General features: G+C 36.8%; 2 protein-coding genes across 2 annotated transcripts in view; both read right to left on the reverse strand.

The window, feature by feature from the left end:
- MDGA2 (MAM domain containing glycosylphosphatidylinositol anchor 2) overlaps positions 1 to 21,215 on the reverse strand; it is an 830,741-nt gene that overhangs the window by 209,162 nt on the left and 600,364 nt on the right. The window lies entirely within an intron of this gene.
- On the reverse strand, positions 6,675 to 7,226 carry LOC105748007 (adenosine 5'-monophosphoramidase HINT1-like). Its single transcript, XM_033428353.2, has one exon. The coding sequence runs from the start codon at positions 7,224 to 7,226 to the stop codon at positions 6,708 to 6,710; it is 519 nt and encodes a 172-aa protein (XP_033284244.2). The 3' UTR covers positions 6,675 to 6,707.

Below are 21,215 nucleotides of genomic sequence, written 5' to 3' on the forward strand. Positions count from 1 at the left end.
GATAAATAGGGAGAATTCTCAGTAACTGATAACTGCTCACAATCATTTTTAAATCAGAAGGCCTTTTTTAATTGACATGTATAGTCTGGAAGAGTTGTAAGTGTACAAGATTAGAAATTGGACTTGGACACAGGGCCTAACCACTTACTAGCTGTGCAATCTTGGATTGTCTTAATCTGTTTTCTCATCAGCAAATAAGGCTGAGGAAAAGGAGAATTTAAAGATAAAATGGCATAATGCACATTAGAGCATCCTCTGAAGTGTAAAGTATTTCAAGTTGTGTAATATACTTGTAAAGAGCGAGGCTCAGGTCTGGCAGCCTAGATTCAGATCTTAGCTCTACCACCTATTAGCTGCATGACCTCAGGAAAGTTATCTAACCAGTATCTCTCAGTTTAAGTAAAGTGAACATAATATTACCTACTTAAATTTTCTTTTTTTAGAATTAAGCAGTATAATACACATAAAATCTTGAACACAAGGTCTCTCATACAGTAAACACTCAATATATGTTAGTTATTATATTTTCTCCTCAATGCCTTTTATTATGGTGATATCAATGACTGTATTTTATTGTTCTGCATATACTTCTATATTGAGGGCAAATATTTTGTTTTATTCATACCTGTGATGTCTCAAGTACTGAACATGGGTACACATAGGGTCAACAAAGTATTTTATAAATTTTATATATATATCATTACCATTGTCAGCTGTCTTGGAAATATGCATTCATTTCAGATGAGGACACTATTTGAAGAAGATAATATTTTGGAGAGGACAGGAGTGAACCTTTTTAATCTGAGTAGTCAGAGGCAACCCCCAAAGCCATCCAAGGAAAGAAGGTGCAGATTTCTGCCATTAGATATAATAATTTGAACTGTGTGTTTGGACTGTATTATAAAATGGCACATAATACAGACATCCTTTGTCAGTTGCTTCATTTGCAAATATTTTCTCCCATTCTGAGGGTTGTCTTTTGGTCTTGTTTATGGTTTCCTTTGCTGTGCAAAAGCTTTGAGGTTTCATTAGGTCCCATTTGCTTATTTTTGTTTTTATTTCCATTTCTCTGGGAGGTGGGTCAAAAAGGATCTTGCTGTGATTTATGTCATAGAGTGTTCTGCCTATGTTTTCCTCTAAGAGTTTGATAGTGTCTGGTCTTCCTTTAGGTCTTTAATTCATTTTGACCTTATTTTTGTGTATGGTATTAGGGAGTGTTGTAATCTCATACTTTTACATGTACCTGTCCAGTTTTCCCAGCACCACTTATTGAAGAGGCTGTCCTTGCAACTGTATTTACAATAGCCAGGAGATGGAAGCAACCTAAGTGTCCATCATCAGATGAATGGATAAAGAAGATGTGGCACATATATACAATGGAATATTACTCAGCCACAAAAAGAAAAGAAATAGAGTTATTTGTAGTGAGGTGGATGGACCTAGAGTCTGTCATACAGAGTGAAGTAAGTCAGAAAGAGAAAGACAAATACCGTATGCTAACACATATATATGGAATCTAAGAAAAAAAAAATGTCATGAAGAACCTAGGGGTAAGACGGGAATAAAGACACAGACCTACTGGAGAATGGACTTGAGGATATGGGGAGGGGGAAGGGTAAGCTGTGACAAAGCGAGAGAGTGGCATGGACATATATACACTACAAAACGTAAAATAGATAGCTAGTGGGAAGCAGCCGCATAGCACAGGGAGATCAGCTCGGTGCTTTGTGACCACCTAGAGGGGTGGGATAGGGAGGGTGGGAGGGAGGGAGACGCAAGAGGGAAGAGATATGGGAACATATGTATATGTATAACTGATTCACTTTGTTATAAAGCAGAAACTAACACACCATTGTAAAGCAATTATACTCCAATAAAGATGTTAAAAAAAAAATACAGATATCTTAGCGCCCATTCTATTCCTATGAAGTAATGAGGTTTGGACATTCCTCCATATATCTCTCTCTCTCTTATGAAGAAGATAAAATGTCATTGTTGTACATTTTCACAAAGGTCAGGGTCTTGCCATGAAAACTGGGAACCAATAAGTAAAAAGGAACTATCTGATCATGTTAATTATGTGATTGCTTTCCTGTGGGTGAAGGAATTCTAAATTAAAAGAATAAGCTATAAATTATATATCAAAAGTGCAATGAAAGCACAGCAAAAGAAAGATGCTTTAAAGAAATCCACAATTTATTTTATTTTCTAGAGCAGGGGTCCCCAATCCCTGAGTCGTGGACCGGTATTGGTCCGTGGCCTCTTGGGGAACCGGGCTGCACAGCAGGAGGTGAGCGGTGGGCGGGCCAGCGAAGCTTCATCTGCTGCCCCCCATCGCTCACATTACCACCTGAACCATCTGGCCCCCTCCTCCACACACCATGCCCAATCTGTGGAGTAACTGTCTTCCACGAAACCTGTCCCTGGTGCCAAAAATGTTGGGGACCGCTATTCTAGAGCAACTGTTGCTCACAGTGATAAACTCTTCAGTGCCTAATGGCTAGAAAAATCAATTTACTTCTATAATAAAAATGCCATTTGTCTCCTTGTAGAATCCATCTGACATTGTTTGGCCTTTTATACATGATCACTCTGAACAATGCCTGTGGTTTACAAATTCCCTAATTATATCACTGATTATGTACTACTGAATATGCCTTATCCTGTGGAAATAGACACTATCACCATTTTAATAAACATTTTGACATAAAATGAGGCTGGCTCTTTCATGCTTTGTCAAGAGCAAAGTGAAACAACCAGTGAACACAATGTTCCATCAACAGATTAGGACCACATGTTCTTTAGAGCAAATGAGGTTTAATTAACAGATCCATTAGCAGAGAACTGGTCAGTTAAAACATAGGAGAAGCGTTTTCTTATAACACATGGACACTTTATTAACAAATATTCTACAAATGCATGATTGTATTTTATGATTCATTCTGCCAGTCTGTAGAAGTATAGAATGCTACAGTAAAAATATGGGCCTAATTTTAAAAGCACATAAAAACTCATATAACATCATTGATTGGAATGATATATAACTCATTCTAAGCTAATAAGTGTGTGAATAGAGTTTAGTACCATTTTATTAATATAGTTTTACATTCCATTTTATTCCTAAGCAAGGATATTTCCGTTTAAATGTCAACTAAATACATTTTGTTTACAAGTATTATTTAGATAGTCTTGGTGAAAGGGGATTACTTATGTTTCATTCATACTAAGTGCATTTTAGAGTGCAGACATTCGAACTCCTTGTCATTTTATTATTTCTACTTCGTGTATTTAAATTACCAATATATTTCATACTGTGCATAGAACCTTTTTTTAAAGTGCAATGATATGCTTTTAATTTCACATCTTTTTTAATCTCATCATTATTATGGTAGAACATCCCTAAGATTTGGGAAATTCTGATGTATTTACCTGATTTATTTATGTACTCAGAGGAATCTGGCGTCCTCAGTTCTTCCCTTCCCCTGCAAACTATTGTCTTGTCTCCTTATCTAAAGCTTTCAGTTCTGAGCCTAGGCTGTCTCTTAGGCTGACTTTCACCCAACAGGACCACCCAGGCTCCAATTCCTTAGTCAGAGAGGTAAGAAGGCAGACATGCCATGATTTGGGTTTTCTGAAATGGATTCACTCAACAAAAATATTTACATTTCTCAAAGTTTATCCCTGGAGTCTGAAATCTCATTATGTGTGCTTGTTCCATTGAGAAGCTGTGTGTTTTGTGTAAAGAACCTGGGTTTTGCAGTCAGAATTGACCTATGTTTAACACTTTGAAATGCTTCAGCATATGCTAATGCTTTGCTTCTTAAACTGGGTGTGGATATATACGTGTGTAAACTATTTAAGCTTTATGCTTACAATTCATGCATTTTTCTATGTTTTTGTTACGTTGCTATAAAAGTTAACAAAAATACTTCACCATAGACAATGTGATCTGCACTTGCGTGCTGCAAGTTTTAATGTATAGACGAGGGTTACTTTAATATGTAATTCATGCCACTCAGGAGTACACAGCCCTAGATGTGGTTAGGCAGCATTTTAAAGACACAAACTCTGGGTCCACTCTTCTCAGGAAGCTAGAACAAGACAAGTATCATGTTGAGTTGCCCTAGAGAATTTTTAACCTAGCATAACGCTGAAAGTGGTCTCCTTTGTTGAAATGAATATTGCTCAATCTATGCACCTAGCTTAGAACAGGGTAAGGCCATGCCCCATTTTAGTGAGAGGAATATGAGATGAGCAAATGGGACCTGACATCCTAACACTCTTTGAAGCGGTGTTCTCAGAGTAGGGAAGTGTTGTGCCCCACTATCAACCCAACGCATAGTCACAGGAACGAACTAGAATATTACCTGAATTCCTTTTAGAATATTTTAATACCTGCCTACAGTGATCTTTTGATGCAAGGCCCTTGTCAAAGGCCATAACCGAATATCAGAATCACCTGCGATAGTAAAGGGACATACCCACTTAATGTAAGATGCTGCAAGCTTATACTGAATTTGGAATCTGAGATTGTAAACTTGAATCAGGTTATGGCTATAGGAAGTGAACAAGTACCTAAGCTTTGGGATCCCATTTTCCTCTCTATAAATGGAAGGCACTAGGTAATCTATAAACGTCCTCAGTATTTAAAAACGATGCCAATAACTGAGACATTTAGAAATCTTTTTAAAATGTTTTACAAAATAGGTATATGGGAACCTGCCCCAATAATCTTTTGTTTTTATTTAAAAATAAATATTCAGAACTCATAAATATCCTCAAATTGTGCCATCAAAATACTAATTGTAATGATTTTCTAAATTTATTTAATCTCTTTGCTAAGCTCACTGATATCACACAATGAAGGATGAAAAATTAAGACTGTAAAAACTAATGAGGCTCTTTTTATATATTAAAATGAATTCATTTGTAAGCAGATTTTCAGGGGAAAGTCCTTTGCACTAATGGTAGTTCTAACTTCTATTTTGGAGCTATTGTAAGAAATAGCTTTAAGACATTCCAAACTGTAAAATGAAACCTAGTCACTACAAACAAATTATATCACTATAATAATTGTTCTATCTAATGCCAGAAATCTAGGATTCTAGATCTTTTGCTATCACATAGACCAAAACGGTGATCAAACTGTTAGTCTATGGATCTAGTCTCTATGGCTACTTCTGTTTATTTCTCTGTTCTTCAATTGATAATGGTAGCTTGGTAGTATCATCTAAAAATGACATAAAAATTCCAAGTGTTATCATATCAGTAGTGAATCTAATACCACTCCCCACATCTCTATCTTCTCCTCTAGTCAAGAGACACAGAGTCAGTCCTGGTATTGTAGCTTTAAATAATATACCCTGATTTACATCCATTCTCAACTATGAGTTTGATGGAGACATTTATTCTTCATCAGTTAATGAATATAATTTTCATAATTCTTTCTTTAACTTGTGTAAGTTATTGCTAGTTATTATAATATTAAGTGCAAATTATGGAACTAATTGTGTTCAGTCCTCTGGATTAGAAGAATCTCTATTCAGTCATTTAAAATTCATATAGTTTCCATGTCCCCATTGCTTGCATTTATAAGTGGATGAAGGGTATAGGAAACACAAATTGGGCATTCTTTCCTATTTCTCATTGACCTGCTCTTATCTCAATGTAATCTGGGAATTTCAAAAAGTGTTTAATTTTGCCAAGTGAAGGAAATCCTCAACACATGACACAGTAATTAGACAACAGCTAATTAACCACTGTTAAACTATGGCTTGTAAGGTAAAATCTTGGTTCTGATATTTGGGGAAGAAAGTGCTGGATGTTTTAAGATGATAATTGGAGGAAAATCATAAATCCGATGTTATTTTCATAATTAGATAGATTCAGTTTTATGAGAAAATGCAATATAAAAACATGATTAATGTTTATTCAACTACTACAGAAAATAGAGAATTTAATGCAGGCAATCTTTGCATTTATGCTCTCCCCAAAAATAAGCAGTAGAAATATTGATATAATTTATGCTTCTCAAAACAACTTATAACTTCCTGACAAGGCCAACTAAAAATGTTTCCAATATTCTTCTCACTTCTGTAAATGATCTAATTGAAAAGAGAATTAGTGTAATTGTTACTGTCTGTAAATCTCTTTCTCTCATTCTCTCTCTCTTATTTTCTCTCTCCTTCCCACCCACCTTCCCTCCTTCAATTTCCAATCTTTTCACTTGAAGAAATATAAGCGCTCACTTCCACTATCAAATCCCATGCATCAATATTAAAGTACTTGAAACAAATATAATCTTCACATGCTGATAAAAAGGTATTGAAGGCTCTAAAGATGCTGTAAATACAGGAAGTTTTCCACTGGATATGCCCCTCTTTCATTTGGTTTCCACTGACCACTTTTTTTCCATTTTCTTCATGGTTTCTGCTTTTTCCACCATGTCCTTGGACATTTTGTTTGTTTTTGCTTCATACTCTCTTCTTGGATAAGCTCATCCACTTCTAATTAAGGCAACTACCTGTGAAGTCCATGTTCTACTTCTGACCTTTCTCTCAATTATTAAACCCTACTTTTCTGGGGAGAGGGGGACCATACAACAATCTTTTATTATGTATGGGTTTTTAAAATTATTTCTGCAATCTCTCCATACACAGGCAAAAAAATAAAAGTATTGTTTAGCATATTGGAACTTGCAAACTTGATCACTGAATAGAGAAGGGAAAATTATCCCTATAACATGCTTTACCAGGAGGCCAATTCATCTGCCGACCTCCAAGAACATGGAGATGAACACGGTAGACAGACTGTCCCCAATCTGAACCTTCATTCACCACCATTTGATAACCCTTCTTCAGGCCTAGATCAGCAGCACATTTCTTGCCAACAATCATTAAATGTCCAAGAAGACTTTCACCATTATCTTCTGCTGCAGAAATCTGGGATATATGTTTCTTGGGTATCACCAGAAAATGTGTTGGTGCTTGAGGGGAAATGTCATGGAAAGCGAGACACTGGTCATCCACATAAATGATTCTGGCTGGAATTTCCTTGTGAATGATCTTCCCAAAAATCGTGTCATCACCAGGCCAGGAAGTCTGAGCCTTAGCCCAAACCCTACTTTCTAATTGGTCACCAGAAACTTGAGAATGTCTTACCAACCTTTCAAGTACACCTAATCCCAAACCAATCTGTCCTCTCAAACCTTTCCTTAAGTCCCTCATTCAGACTTAACATTCCTCAGAATGTGGCATTACCATATTCTGAACTGAAGTATAACATTTTAGAATCATAGAAGTGTAACATACTTTGGGAGGACTGGAAGAACTCATCTAAGCAAATGGCTTTCAACTACATGTTTTTAATACTGTATGCACATGTATGTGTTTGTGAACTTAAGTCAGAATCCCCTGTCCAAATTTAATCGTAGATAGAAGTTCTATATATAAAAGAGAGATATATTTTGTTCTATGTGAAATGGCAAGGGAAATAAAAAAGGGTAAAATTCTCATCTGGTTACTTCCCTTCCCCGCACAGTTCAGTAGACCCTGAGAATAGTTTTTAAAAATCTCTAGGTGCGATTGGAACACCATTTAGAAATCAGTTACCCAGCTGATCCCTTTATTCTACAGACGGAAAGTTTTGGGGTCCAGCCAGACATAAGGTTGCAATGCTATTAAGTGGTAAATTTGGGCCTGGACCCAAGTCCAGGGCTCTGCACACACTAAGCTGCCTGATGTCAATCACGCACTCTCCCAATTGACTTGAGAGCACTGGTCACTGACTTAACTGCCCCTTAACAGAGGTTGTGAGTGTCCCTCAGCACTTCATCTGATTCCTATCAACCTCTTCAGCTGAATAAATAGTCTGCCCCCCAACCTGACCACCACACACACACTCTAATGGGCAAACTCTTTTTTTCTTATATTCCTTTTTTTCCACTCTATATCCTCAAACTCTTTCTTAAAAGTAACCTAAAGCCGTGGTGGAGAGAAAAGGAACTAAGATGTAAAGAGGTTACCTGACTTCTCAGATGTAGTTTATGAGCGAGTCTCATGCTTCTTCTACCAGCTAAGCCTTCTGTATCTTTCCCTCTCTAACCTGACACATCCATAAAGTAATACATATCTCCATGGCCTTAATTTACTTCCTAATAAAAATTTTCTGCCTCCTCTCTCACATTATCACTAACGGACTCACTGAACACCTCCTCACAATGCAAAGGTAGTCTACAATGTTGGGAAAACAGAGGAAAAGTTTTCTTTGCCCAACTGATTGATTGCGAAGCTTCTGAAATGTCTTCTGAAACTCTCTTCTATTTCTCCACGGTCTTTCCTCTGTCTCTTTTTGGAACACTGCAGATTCACCCAATGAATAGGCCCTCCTGACACCAATCTGATTATGCTGCTACCTTGATAAAATTCCGTGGTCGTTCTTGACTGTGTGAAGGAGATCTAATTAATTCATTTCCTCCTAAGATCTAGTGCCAAATAATCCCCATTCTTAATCCAGCTCAGATGCCGCCTGCTCTATGGAACTCTTGCTGAATAGATTCGATAATTTCATCTTGTATGCTTCTATATCACTCTGATAGTTTATAAAGCAAATACTTGACTTTATCTGTTAATAAAAATTTTCAAGTGTATGGGATATAAAATCCATGAACTAGACCCTATACATTTTACTTCTTCCTATAGTCCCTTTCCTATAGTGGTTGTTTAATAAATATTTTGGGAGGTTGAATGTGCACTACATTTCATGAATTAATCCCAGAATTGTGGAAGACAGCTCTACCTAATTTCTCTTTACCATATTGGAACACTTGGCATTATTCCGACTTCAATTGTCAGTTAACCCTTGCCTCTCAAATTTAAATTTTCAACCGCAATCTTCCTCCGCTAAGAACAGATTATTTAAGGCTGAGGGCTTGTGAAATAAAGGTCAGATATACCAAATGGAAGGAAAAAAATACCAGTGACGTAAGCTGTAAATACTGTGTTCATCTCTTGTGGTAGGTTTCCTTTTTTTTTTTTTTTTTTTTTGCGGTACGCGGGCCTCTCACTGCTATGGCCTCTCCCGTTGCGGAGCACAGGCTCCGGACGCGCAGGCCCAGCGGCCACGGCCCACGGGCCCAGCCGCTCCGCGGCACGTGTAATCCTCCCGGACCGGGGCACGAACCCGCGTCCCCTGCATCGGCAGGCGGACTCAACCACTGCGCCACCAGGGAAGCCCGGTTTCCTATTTTTATTAAGAAAACCTTAGATGTTTTAGGAAGTCTCTGTAAACTGCTCTCATTTGATTTAACATACCTTTATTTTGTGTAATTTTAGCAATTTCTCTCCAAGGTCATTTAGCATATTCTAATGGAGCATTTGGTAAGCCTTCTGGAGGTATCTTTATTCTGAAAATATTCAAGCATGGATTTTTGACTGTTTGAATGATTGATATCAATAGGACACTACACTTTAGCTCCAAACAGTCTTCATCAATGCTACCTGAGGCTAAATGATAAAAACAATAATAATACAAACAATAATATCTGATGTGGACAACTGACATTTTCTCAAACTTAATTTAGTGTGAGTATAACCATTTTTAGAAAACTCTGCTACTTTTCGTTCATAATATATATTTTTTGGCCTTTCATTTGTTCTTTTTTTTTTTGAATTTTATTTTTTAATACAGCACGTTCTAATTAGTGATCAATTTTATACACATCAGTGTATACATGTCAATCCCAATCGCCCAATTCATCACACCACCACCCCTCATCCCCCCGCGGCTTCCCCCCCTTGGTGTCCATACATTTGTTCTCTACATCTGTGTCTCAATTTCTGCCCTGCAAACCGGTTCATCTGTACCATTTTTCTAGGTTCCACATATATGCATTAATACACGATATTTGTTTTTCTTTTTCTGACTTACTTCACTCTGTATGACAGGCTACAGATCCATCCCCCTCTCAACAAATGACCCAATTTCGTTCCTTTTTATGGCTGAGTAATATTCCATTGTATATATGTACCACAACTTCTTTATCCATTCGTCTGTCGATGGGCATTTAGGTTGCTTCCATGACCTGGCTGTTGTAAAGAGTGCTGCAATGAACATTGGAGTGCATGTGTCTTTTTGAATTGTGGTTTTCTCTGGGTATATGCCCAGTAGTGGGACTGCTGGATCATATGGTAATTCTATTTTTATTTTTTAAGGAACCTCCATACTGTTCTCCAAAGTGGCTGTATCAGTTTACATTCCCCCCAACAGTGCAAGAGGGCTCCCTTTCCTCCACACCCTCTCCAGCATTTGTTGTTTGCAGATTTTCTGATGAAGACCATTCTAACTGGTGTGAGGTAATACCTCATTGTAGTTTTGATTTACATTTCTCTAATAATTAGTGATGTTGAGCAGCTTTTCATGTGCTTCTTGGCCATCTGTATGTCTTCTTTGGAGAAATGTCTATTTAGGTCTTCTGCCCAGTTTTGGATTGGGTTGTTTTTTTGATATTGAGCTGCATGAGCTGCTTGTAAATTTTGGAGATTAATGCTTTGTCACTTGCTTCATTTGCAAATATCTTCTCCCATCCTGAGGGTTGTCTTTTGGTCTTATTTATGGTTTCCTTTGCTGTGCAAAAGCTTTTAAGTTTCATTAGGTCCCATTTGTTTATTTTTGTTTTTATTTCCATTACTCTATGAGGTGGATCGAAAAAGATCTTACTGTGATTTATGTCAAAGAGTGTTCTGCCTATGTTTTCCTCTAAGAGTTTTATAGTGTCCGGTCTTACATTTAGGTCTCTAATCCATTTTGAGTTTATTTTTGTGTATGGTGTTAGGGAGTGTTCTAATTTCATTCTTTTACATGTAGCTGTCCAGTTTTCCCAGCACCACTTGTTGAAGAGATTGTCTTTTCCCCAGTGTATACCCTTGTCTCCTTGGTCATAGATTAGTTGACCACAGGTGTGTGGGTTTACCTCTGGGCTTTCTATCTCGTTCCATTGATATAGGTTTCTGTTTTTGTGCCAGTACCATATTGTCTTGATTACTGCAGCTTTGTAGTATAGTCTGAAGTCAGGGAGTCTGATTCCTGCAGCTCTGTTTTTTTCCCTCAAGACTGCTTTGGCTATTCGGGGTCTTTTGTGTTGCCATACAAATTTTAAGATTTTTTGTTCTAGTTCTGTAAAAAATGCCACGGTAATTTGATAGGGATTGCACTGAATCTGTAGATTGCTTTGGGTAGTATAGTCATTTTCACAATATTGATTTCCAATACAATAACATGGTATATCTCTCCATCTATTTGTATCATCTTTAATTTCTTTCATCGGTGTCTTATAGTTTTTTGCATACAGGTCTTTTGTCTCCCTAGGAAGGTTTATTCCTAGGTATTTTATTCTTTTTGTTGCCATGGTAAATGGGAGTGTTTCCTTAATTTCTCTTTCAGATTTTTCATCATTAGTGTATAGGAATGCAAGAGATTTCTGTGCATTAATTTTGTATCCTTCTACTTCACCAAATTTACTGATTAGCTCTAGTAGTTTTCTGGTGGCATCTTTAGGATCTCTATGTATAGTATCATGTCATCTGCAAACAGTGACAGTTTTACTTCTTCTTTTCCAATTTGTGCTCCTTTTATTTCTTTTTCTTCTCTGATTGCCGTGGCTAGGACTTCCAAAACTATGTTGAATAACAGCGGTGAGAGTGGACATCCTTGTCTTGTTCCAGATCTTAGAGGAAATGCTTTCCATTTTTCACCATTGAGAATGATGTTTGCTGTGGGTTTGTTGTATATGGCCTTTATTATGTTGAGGTAGGTTCCCTCTATGCCCACTTTCTGGAGAGTTTTTATCATAAATGGGTGTTGAATTTTGTCAAAAGATTTTTCTGAATCTATTGAGATGATCATATGGTTTTTATTCTTCAATTTGTTAATATGGTGTATCACATTGATTGATTTGCATATACTGAAGAATCCTTGCATCCCTGGGATAAATCCCACTTGATCATGGTGTATGATCCTTTTAATATGTTGTTGAATTATGTTTGCTAGTATTTTGTTGAAGATTTTTGCATCTATATTCATCAGTGATATTGGTCTGTAATTTTCTTTTTTTGTAGTATCTTTGTCTGGTCTTGGTATCAGGGTGATGGTGGCCTCATAGAATGAGTTTTGGAGTGTTCCTTCATCCGCAATTTTTTTTTTTTCGGTACGCGGGCCTCTCACTGTTGTGGCCTCTCCCGTTGCAGAGCACAGGCTCCAGATGCACAGGCTCAGCGGCCATGGCTCACGGGCCTAGCCACTCCGCGGCATGTGGGATCTTCCTGGAACAGAACACGAACCCGTGTCCCCTGCATTGGCAGGCAGACTCTCAACCACTGCGCCACCAGGGAAGCCCCCTCCACAATTTTTTGGAAGAGTTTGAGAAAGATGGGTGTTAGCTCTTCTCTAAATGTTTGATAGGATTCGCCGGTGAAGATATCTGGTCCTGGACTTTTGTTTGTTGGAAGATTTTTTTTTTTTTTTTTTTTTTTTTTTGCGGTACGTGGGCCTCTCACTGCTGCGGCCTCTCCCGCCGCAGAGCACAGGCTCTGGTCGCACAGGCCCAGCGGCCACGACTCACGGGCCCAGCTGCTCCGCAGCATGCGGGATCCTCCCAGACCGGGGCAAGAACCCATGCCCCCCACATCGGCAGGCAGACTCCCAACCACTGTGCCACCAGGGAAGCCCTGTTGGAAGATTTTTAAGCACAGTTCCAATTTCATTACTTGTGATTGGTCTGTTCATATTTTCTATTTCTTCCTGGTTCAGTCTTGGAAGGTTACACCTTTCTCAGAATTTGTCCATGTCTTCCAGGTTGTCCATTTTTGGCATAGAGTTGCTGGTAGTAGTTTATTAGGATGCTTTGTATTTCTGCTGTGTCTGTTGTAACTTCTTTTTTCATTTCTAATTTTATTGATTTGAGTCCTCTCCCTCTTTTTCTTGATGAGACTTGCCAATGGTTTATCAATTTTGTTTATCTTCTCAAAGAACCAGCTTTTAGTTTTATTGATCTCTGCTACTGTTTTCTTTGTTTCTATTTCATTTATTTCTGCCCTGATCTTTATGATTTCTTTCCTTCTGCTAACTTTGGGTTTTGTTTGTTCTTGTTTCTCTAGTTCCTTCAGGTGTAAGGTTAGAGTGTTTATTTGAGATTTTTCTTGTTTCTTGAGGTAGGCTTGTATAGCTATAAAGTTCCCTCTTAGAATTGCTTTTGCTGCATCCCATAGGTTTTGGATTGTCATGTTTGCATTGTCATTTGTTTCTAGGTATATTTTGATTTCCTCTTTGATTTCTTCAGTGATCTCTTGGTTATTTAGTAACGTAGTGTTTAGCCTCCATGTGTTTGTGATTTTTATGTTTTTTCCCCTGTAATTCACTTCTAATCTCATAGCGTTGTGTTCAGAAAAGATGCTTGATATGATTTCAATTTCCTTAAATTTATTGAGGCTTGATTTGTGAGCCAAGATGTGATCTATCCTGGAGAATGTTCTGTGCACACTTGAGAAGAAAGTGTAATCTGCTGTTTTTGGATGGAATGTCCTATAAATATCAATGAAATCTATCTGGTCTATTGTGGCATTTAAAGCTTGTGTTTCCCTATTTTCATTTTGGATGATCTGTCCGTTGGTGTAAGTGAGGTGTTAAAGTCCCCCACTATTATTGTGTTACTGTCAATTTCCTCTTTTACAGCTGTTAGCAGTTGCCTTATGTATTGAGGTACTCCTATGTTGCATGCATATATAATTGTTATGTCTTCTTCTTGGATTGATCCCTTGTTCATTATGTAGTGTCCTTCCTTGTCTCTTGTAACATTCTTTATTTTAAAGTCTATTTTATCTGATATGAGTATAGCTACTCCAGCTTTCTTTTGATTTCCATTTACATGGAATATCATTTTCCATCCCCTCACTTTCAGTCTGTATGTGTCCCTAGGTCTGAAATGGATCTCTTGTAGACAGCATATGTATGGGTCTTGCTTTTGTATCCATTCAGCAAGCCTGTGTCTTTTGGTTGGATCATTTAATCCATTCACGTTTAAGGTAATTATCAATATGTATGTTCCTATGACCATTTTCTTATTTGTTTTGGGTTTGTTTTTGTAGGTCCTTTTCTTCTCTTGTGTTTCCCACTTAGAGAAGTTCCTTGAGCATTTGTTGTAGAGCTGGTTTGGTGGTGCTGAATTCTCTTAGCTTTCGCCTGTTTGTAAAGCTTTTGATTTCTCCATCGAATCTGAATGAGATCCTTGCCGGGTAGAGTAATCTTGGTTGTAAGTTCTTCCTTTTCATCACTTTAAGTATATCATGCCACTCCCTTCTGGCTTGTAGAGTTTCTGCTGAGAAATCAGCTGTTAACCTTATGGGAGTTCCCTTGTATGTTATTTGTCATTTTTCCCTTGCTGCTTTCAATAATTTTTCTTTGTCTTTAATTTTTGCCAATTTGATTACTATGTGTCTTGGCATGTTTCTCCTTGGGTTTATCCTGTATGGGACTTGCTGCGCTTCCTGGACTTGGGTGGCTATTTCCTTTCCCATGTCAGGGAAGTTTTTGACTATAATCTCTGCAAATATTTTCTGTGGTCCTTTCTCTCTCTCTTCTCCTTCTGGCACTCCTATAATGAGAATGTTGTTGTGCTTAATGTTGTCCCAGAGGTCTTGTAAGCTGTCTTCATTTCTTTTCATTTTTTTTCTTTATTCTGTTCTGCAGCAGTGAATTCCACCATTCTGTCTTCCAGGTTACTTATCCGTTCTTCTGCCTCAGTTATTCTGCTATTGGTTCCTTCTAGTGTAGTTTTCATTTCAGTTATTGTATTGTTCATCTCTGTTTGTTTGTTCTTTAATTCTTCTAGGTCTTTGTTAAACATTTCTTTCATCTTCTCGATCTTTGACTCCATTCTTTTTCCGAGGTCCTGGATCATCTTCACTATCATTATTCTGAATTATTTTACTGGAAGGTTGCCTATCTGCACTTCATTTCGATTTTTTTCTGGGGTTTTATCTTGTTACTTCATCTGGTACATAGCCCTCTGCCTTTTCATCTGGTCTACCTTTCTGTGAATGTGGTTTTTGTTCCACAGGCTGCAGGAATGTAGTTCTTCTTGCTTCTGCTGTCTGCCCTCCTTCTTTCATTATTTTCAATATATAATCTGAATAAAAACTGTAAAAAAAAATGGTTCTGAAGAACCTAGGGGCAGGACACGAATAAAGACGCTGATGTAGAGAATGGACTTGAGGACATGGCGGGTGGGAAGGATAAGCTGGGATGAAGTGGGAGAGTGTCACGGACATATATACACTACCAAATGTAAAATGGATAGCTAGTGGGAAGCAGCCACATAGCACAGAGAGATCAGCTTGGTGCTTTGTGACCACCTAGAGGGGTGGGATAGGGAAGGTGGGAGGGAGACATAAGAGGGAGGAGTTATGGGGATATATGTATATGTATAGCTGATTCACTTTGTTATAAAGCAGAAACTAACACACCACTGTAATGCAATTATACTCCAATAAAGATGTTAAAAAAAACAACTGTATTACTCATTCAAACAGTTTCCAGACAAGCCCCCTAACCACTCCCAAGACTTCCAGATTGTTGTGTTTACATGTCTCCTATATAGAAAACCTGCATTAGCCACAGAACAATGTTAAGGCTAACATAAATGAGCAGAAGAAACAATTCCAAATTACTAAATTTTTATAAACATTTAATATAATGAGTAAAACCTATTTTCTAATAGGCAATGTTAAGCATAAAATATTCTTCTTGGTAAATTCTATATACCTAAATATGAATTTTATAACTACGCCTGCCATGTAGGCTGACATTAATACCATCCTTTACTGAAAAAGCACAAATAAATGGAATTAGGTATCTCTACAAGTATGCTGTAAGCCCAATATTTCCTGAGGAATGTTCTGTATACATGGTCAATAAAAACAATATTATGCAGTTCCTTTTTCTTTGGTAAGTTCATTAAACACAATAGCAATTTAAGGGTCTAAGAGCCACAGTAAAGATATCAGCTAGCCACGTTTAGTTCCAGTTCCAATGCTATATAGGTGAAGAGGCATTTTCAATGCCTAGGAAAAGAAAGTGGGAAAGGCTGTAGAAGAGATAATTCTATTTCTTTTAGTGGGATAGTTTCCCTAGTGACACGCTGATTAAAACACTATTCTTTCTGGCCCTTATCAGGGACAGTTATAATACCCCTTCCAATAAACACAAGAGTCAACTGAGAGAGAGGAATTTTCAACACCTAAAGAGTAAATTCAATCTGTATGAAATTAGTCCTGCCTAAGGCCAGTGTGAAAGTCAGCCATCCATTCTGAAATAAGGAAACTGTCTCCATATCCAGGAAGACTCTAAAGTTCGGAGTAAATCTCACTGTTTTAAAATTGTGGTTTTTTTCATTGTTTCCTCAGCCATTCAAAATTTAAATATATGTATATAGAAACAGATAAAAAAATAGGTGAAAGAGTTCACAAACAGAATAGAGACAGTAGCAGAAAATCTTATATGCTAGGAATGAGGCGAGCAATTGCAAAGTAATCTCAGGAATCCTTGCAGCATAATTCTAGAACATGGGCACCCTAGCAGAGAACAATATGTTTAACAAGGAGCCCAGTAAAATATAGTTGACCCTAAAACCACATGGGTTTGAACTGTGTGGATTTTCAATAAACATGTACTATAGCACTACATGATCCCAGGCTGGTTGAATATGAGGATGTGGAACCTCGAATATGGAGGGTCTGACTATAATATACTCGGATTTTTCACAGCTCAGGTGTCAGTGCCCCTAACCCCCACACTGTTCAAGGGTCAACTGTATACACATAAATGAGAAATAAGGAATAACTGAGATTTTTGCCTCAATCATTAGAAAATATATTGATGTTTGTACAAACAAATAAGTTATACATGGATTTAACTTAATTTCCTAGTAAGTTCACAGAGTTCAGCTTTGTTATGATTCTATTTCTTAATTACCAGGGTTTCAGAAGTCTAGGTTAGAGGTTAGCACACTATGGCCTATGGGAAAATATGGTCCACCACTTGTTTTTGTAAATAAAGTTTCACTGGAACAAAGCGGTACCCATTCATTTTATTGTCTGTGGCAGCTTTCCTACTATATTAGCAGAGCAGAACAGTTGCAACAGAAACCATATAGCCTGAAAAACTAAAATATTTACTATCAGACTCTTTACAGAAAAAAATTGCTGACCTCTGTTCTCCATCATTAATTTGGATGTGATGGTTGAACCTCACAATTTTGGAGTCAAGAAAGAAAATGAATTTTTCTTTGTCCAGTAACTCAGGAACCAATTACGTAACTTTTGACTACATGGAAGCTTCCTCTGAAGTTTCATTGTCAGTTCTTACATGTGTTAGTCTTACTTATGACTTCCTCTTACATAAAACAACCTGTCACCCACTATAGTCATTCTATAAAACTTCAGTTCTGATCAGCAAAATTTCATGAGTTTCTACTCCTCCTTAACTTGAAAAGGGCAAAGAAGCAAATCCAATTAAGAAGACAATCATTTGTCTTTTGCGCTCATGCTCATCAACTATTCTTATTAGTTGTGTACCATAGTCCTCTATTATCAAGAACTTTTATTTCACAGGTGTGAATACTTGTACAGACAATTAACTATCATAATTATAGTAACTAGCCAGGTAGTCAGCAGCAAAGATAAAATTTCCAACTAATTTTCTCAATTTGTTACCTTCTCTGTGTACCTATGCTTATGTTGCTGCCTCCGGTTTAATCCTCTAAATCTTGCTCCATTTTCTGCTATATGAAATGTCCCTGTACTCAAACAGGGGAGAAAAAAAAAATCATCAAATTTGTATTGAGTCTTCTGCTATATGTGCCTACCAGATGTCTCACCATGGAATTCCACAGATCACCAGGCTCACTGTTTATATTTTCTAGGCATGATGCAGATGCTTCAGAGTTTACTATAAACCTACGAGTTTTCAGGTCATGCAAAGGAATACATGCAAGCAGAAGAGCACCAAAGGACTTTATGCATAACAATACTGGAGGAAGCAATGGGATATTTTTCAGCAACCCTCTGAAAATTAAAAATCTACTGTAACAATTATACTTATGTAACCGAATAAGAAACAAGAAATAATATTTTAAGAGTTGATTTTAACTGTTGCCAAAATTTTAGGCTAAAATTTACATGCATTTTCCAGCAAGTACGTGAACGATTTTCATTTTACAAGATTAACTGCAACAACTAATATTTCAGTATATTTAATTTTTTAATTGAGAACTTTACAATTACTACAATGTAAGTTACCTGCAGTCTAGCCACATAAAATATAGCTTCATTAAGGATAATAATAAAATTGAAATAAACCAATAAAACTTGCTTGTATTAATATCAGTTAATATTAATTCTACAGTAAAAAGCAAGAATCCCATAATATTTCTGGGACTTTCTTCATCCTGTATATTTTGCCAAATGTTTTCTCCCTTCACTGTCACTGTCATAATGCTCCTTCTAGCAAGATTTAACTTAAATATTGTTTTTCTGTGGAATTTTCCTGTGCTTACATTGACAAAAACATTCACGAGTCCTACAGAAGTCTGATAAAACTTTAAGTACAGCATCCATTCCACTATACATCGTGCCTTATTTTTAAATCATCTGACAACTAAGTAATTTGACAACTTAGATTGTAAGCTCCCTAAGGGCAAGGCCCACTGTCTGTCACCATGAGACATACAGCTAGATACAGAGCAGTAACACAGTAAAAGAACCTGCAAGGGACATGATTTTAACTTGACAGAACAACAAATACTCACAATAAAACAGTTTGCATGTTTGCAGAACCAGGAGGAAAAAAAATGTTTCTAATGTTGAATTAATGTGAAAAGAAGACATAATCTATTATCACATATATCATAGTTTTTATTATTCAGTCAGATGCATGAGGAAAACTCCAAAATGCATGTAGTCTCTCTCTTCAAAGTTTTTTTTTTAAATCAAATCACTGCCTTTTAAAAATATGAATAATTCTGTAAACTAGGATTTATCTTCCTGAGATATTTTATATTTCAATTTTAAAGTACTCAAAAACATATCTAGAGATGCAGTTCTGTCATTTAAAGAAACAGTTTTCAAACTTAGGCAGAAGTGCCTTATGGTACCTCATTCTCATCTTAGTAAGTTTCATATATGTCTCTTAAAACACAGTAACAACTAAGATTCAATGTAAGATTTTGTATGAAAAACAAAAGGTTCAGATTTTTTTTTAAGTTTAAAATGTCGTCCTAAAATTGCTTACATTTAACATAATCACAATGCTTAACACATAAGAAAACCACTGACCACTTGGTCAATTCTAAATTCCCTAAAATAGTACTAACTAGCAAAACCCAAAATCTAAAAGGGCCCCACATATTTACTTATGTCTTAACAGTAGCTTCCTTCTTTTTGACTTTGCTGAATTTGTGGGAATTTCCTCTGAATCCTATATGGTTCATAGAATTAATATAGTTTAAGATTTTCCTCCATGCTATAGCTTGTTCAAACTCTATCCCCAGTAATATCTCTATATTTCAGATTAAAGCACTGCTTTAAGTGTAGTCTTCTACTCTGTGGGGATAAAAATAATTTTTATTGATACCAACTGAATCACACAATCTCTGATCTACAGATCTTTATATTGCACTCTGGTATTCAACTCTACTGTAAGCAAAATGAAACATCAAACCCAGTTTCAGCATGAAAATAGAATATGTAATCACATTCATGACCTATCCTTTGGGTTAAACACCATCTTCTGCAGACCCCTCTATCAAAATACAATCCCGTGCACAGGCCAGTCCTGCAAGCATGTCACCTGTGCAGCCATGCTTAGAAGGGTCCCACACTTGGTTTAATGCTCTGATATTGCCATCATGGAATCCTTATCAAGTTCTGAACTAGGGACACATTCTTAAAAATTTTCAAAGTATGCCACAAATTATGGAGCCAGTCCTGCCCCTGAGAGTGATAACATTAAATAATAGTATAAATTGGTCTATGAATGATTTTCTTAAAGTCTGCAGGGAATTACAAGATCAAGAAGAGAGACACCAAATGTCTACCTTGCAGAGGTAATAATAGGAGGAGGAAAGAAACCTAAAAGGAAAGCTACATGCACAAATTAGCTCATTTTTTTGATTTAATTATAATATATTGAGTATCTTCTAAGTGCCATGTATTGTTCCAGATGCTGATATTACAACAATGAACAATACAGAGAAAGTCCCAGCCTTCATGGAGCTTCCACTCTAGGGAGGAGACAGACCACAACCAGGTCTGTCTGTGGTGGATAGGGAACAAAAAAGGGGAGTGTTTTGGATTTAATATATCTCCTTCATCTCGAGCACTGTCACCTTTGGTAACCAGACAAATAATAATGGTTAAAAAACCTTAATTATTACAACTAAACTTTTATTAATAAGAGGCATTTCTTAAGGATTTTGTGCTTTTCTGATCATCTTCTGGAATTTTCCTTTTAAGATTTTTGGAAATTTCATGAATCAATGCTGGTCATTTACAATACAGTTTCAAATAGGTAACTAACTAGTGTATATAAAAATGAATGTTAGGACTCATTTTGTGAATAATTATATAATGCTCCTTTCTCCTCTCCATTCTCTGCTCCCTCTTTTGTCTAAGTTTAATGGTATATGAACTGCACTCCCATCAGACAAGTCTGTTTAGATAGGAGCACTGATTCTTTACATATAAGTTTTTGTCATCGGTTTCAAAAACGAAACAAGCAAACAAAACCAAGCAAACAACGAAACAAACAAAGCAATGGTCATAATTCAGTGTAGACCATCTGGAAAATTGTCTCTCATAAATAAGGAAAAATGATCATGGATTTTACAAAATTGTTCTTACTCTTATGGGAAACATCATATATGGGTGTCCCTAGCATGTTGATGGAGGCATTCAATGGACATCTGTTGACTGAATAAATACATAAATGAATGATGACTGACTGAGCATATCAACAGCTTTCCTTAGATATCCTCAAATGAGTCCATCTAGGGATAGCACTAATTTTTAACACAAGTTAGATAAAAAATAGTTATTGTGGTTTTGTTTGTTACCTAGAAAAGGACATATTTCCAAACACAAGTACCTTTCATCACCCTAGAATGGAAT

The sequence above is a fragment of the Orcinus orca genome, chromosome 2 (genome assembly GCF_937001465.1).
Source record: "Orcinus orca chromosome 2, mOrcOrc1.1, whole genome shotgun sequence".
In the NCBI taxonomy this organism is placed as follows: domain Eukaryota; kingdom Metazoa; phylum Chordata; class Mammalia; order Artiodactyla; family Delphinidae; genus Orcinus; species Orcinus orca.

Coding starts and splice junctions, on each gene's coding strand:
- LOC105748007 (XM_033428353.2), bottom strand. CDS start 7,226: ATGAGGGACTTAAGGAAAGGTTTGAGAGGACAGATTGGTTTGGGATTA.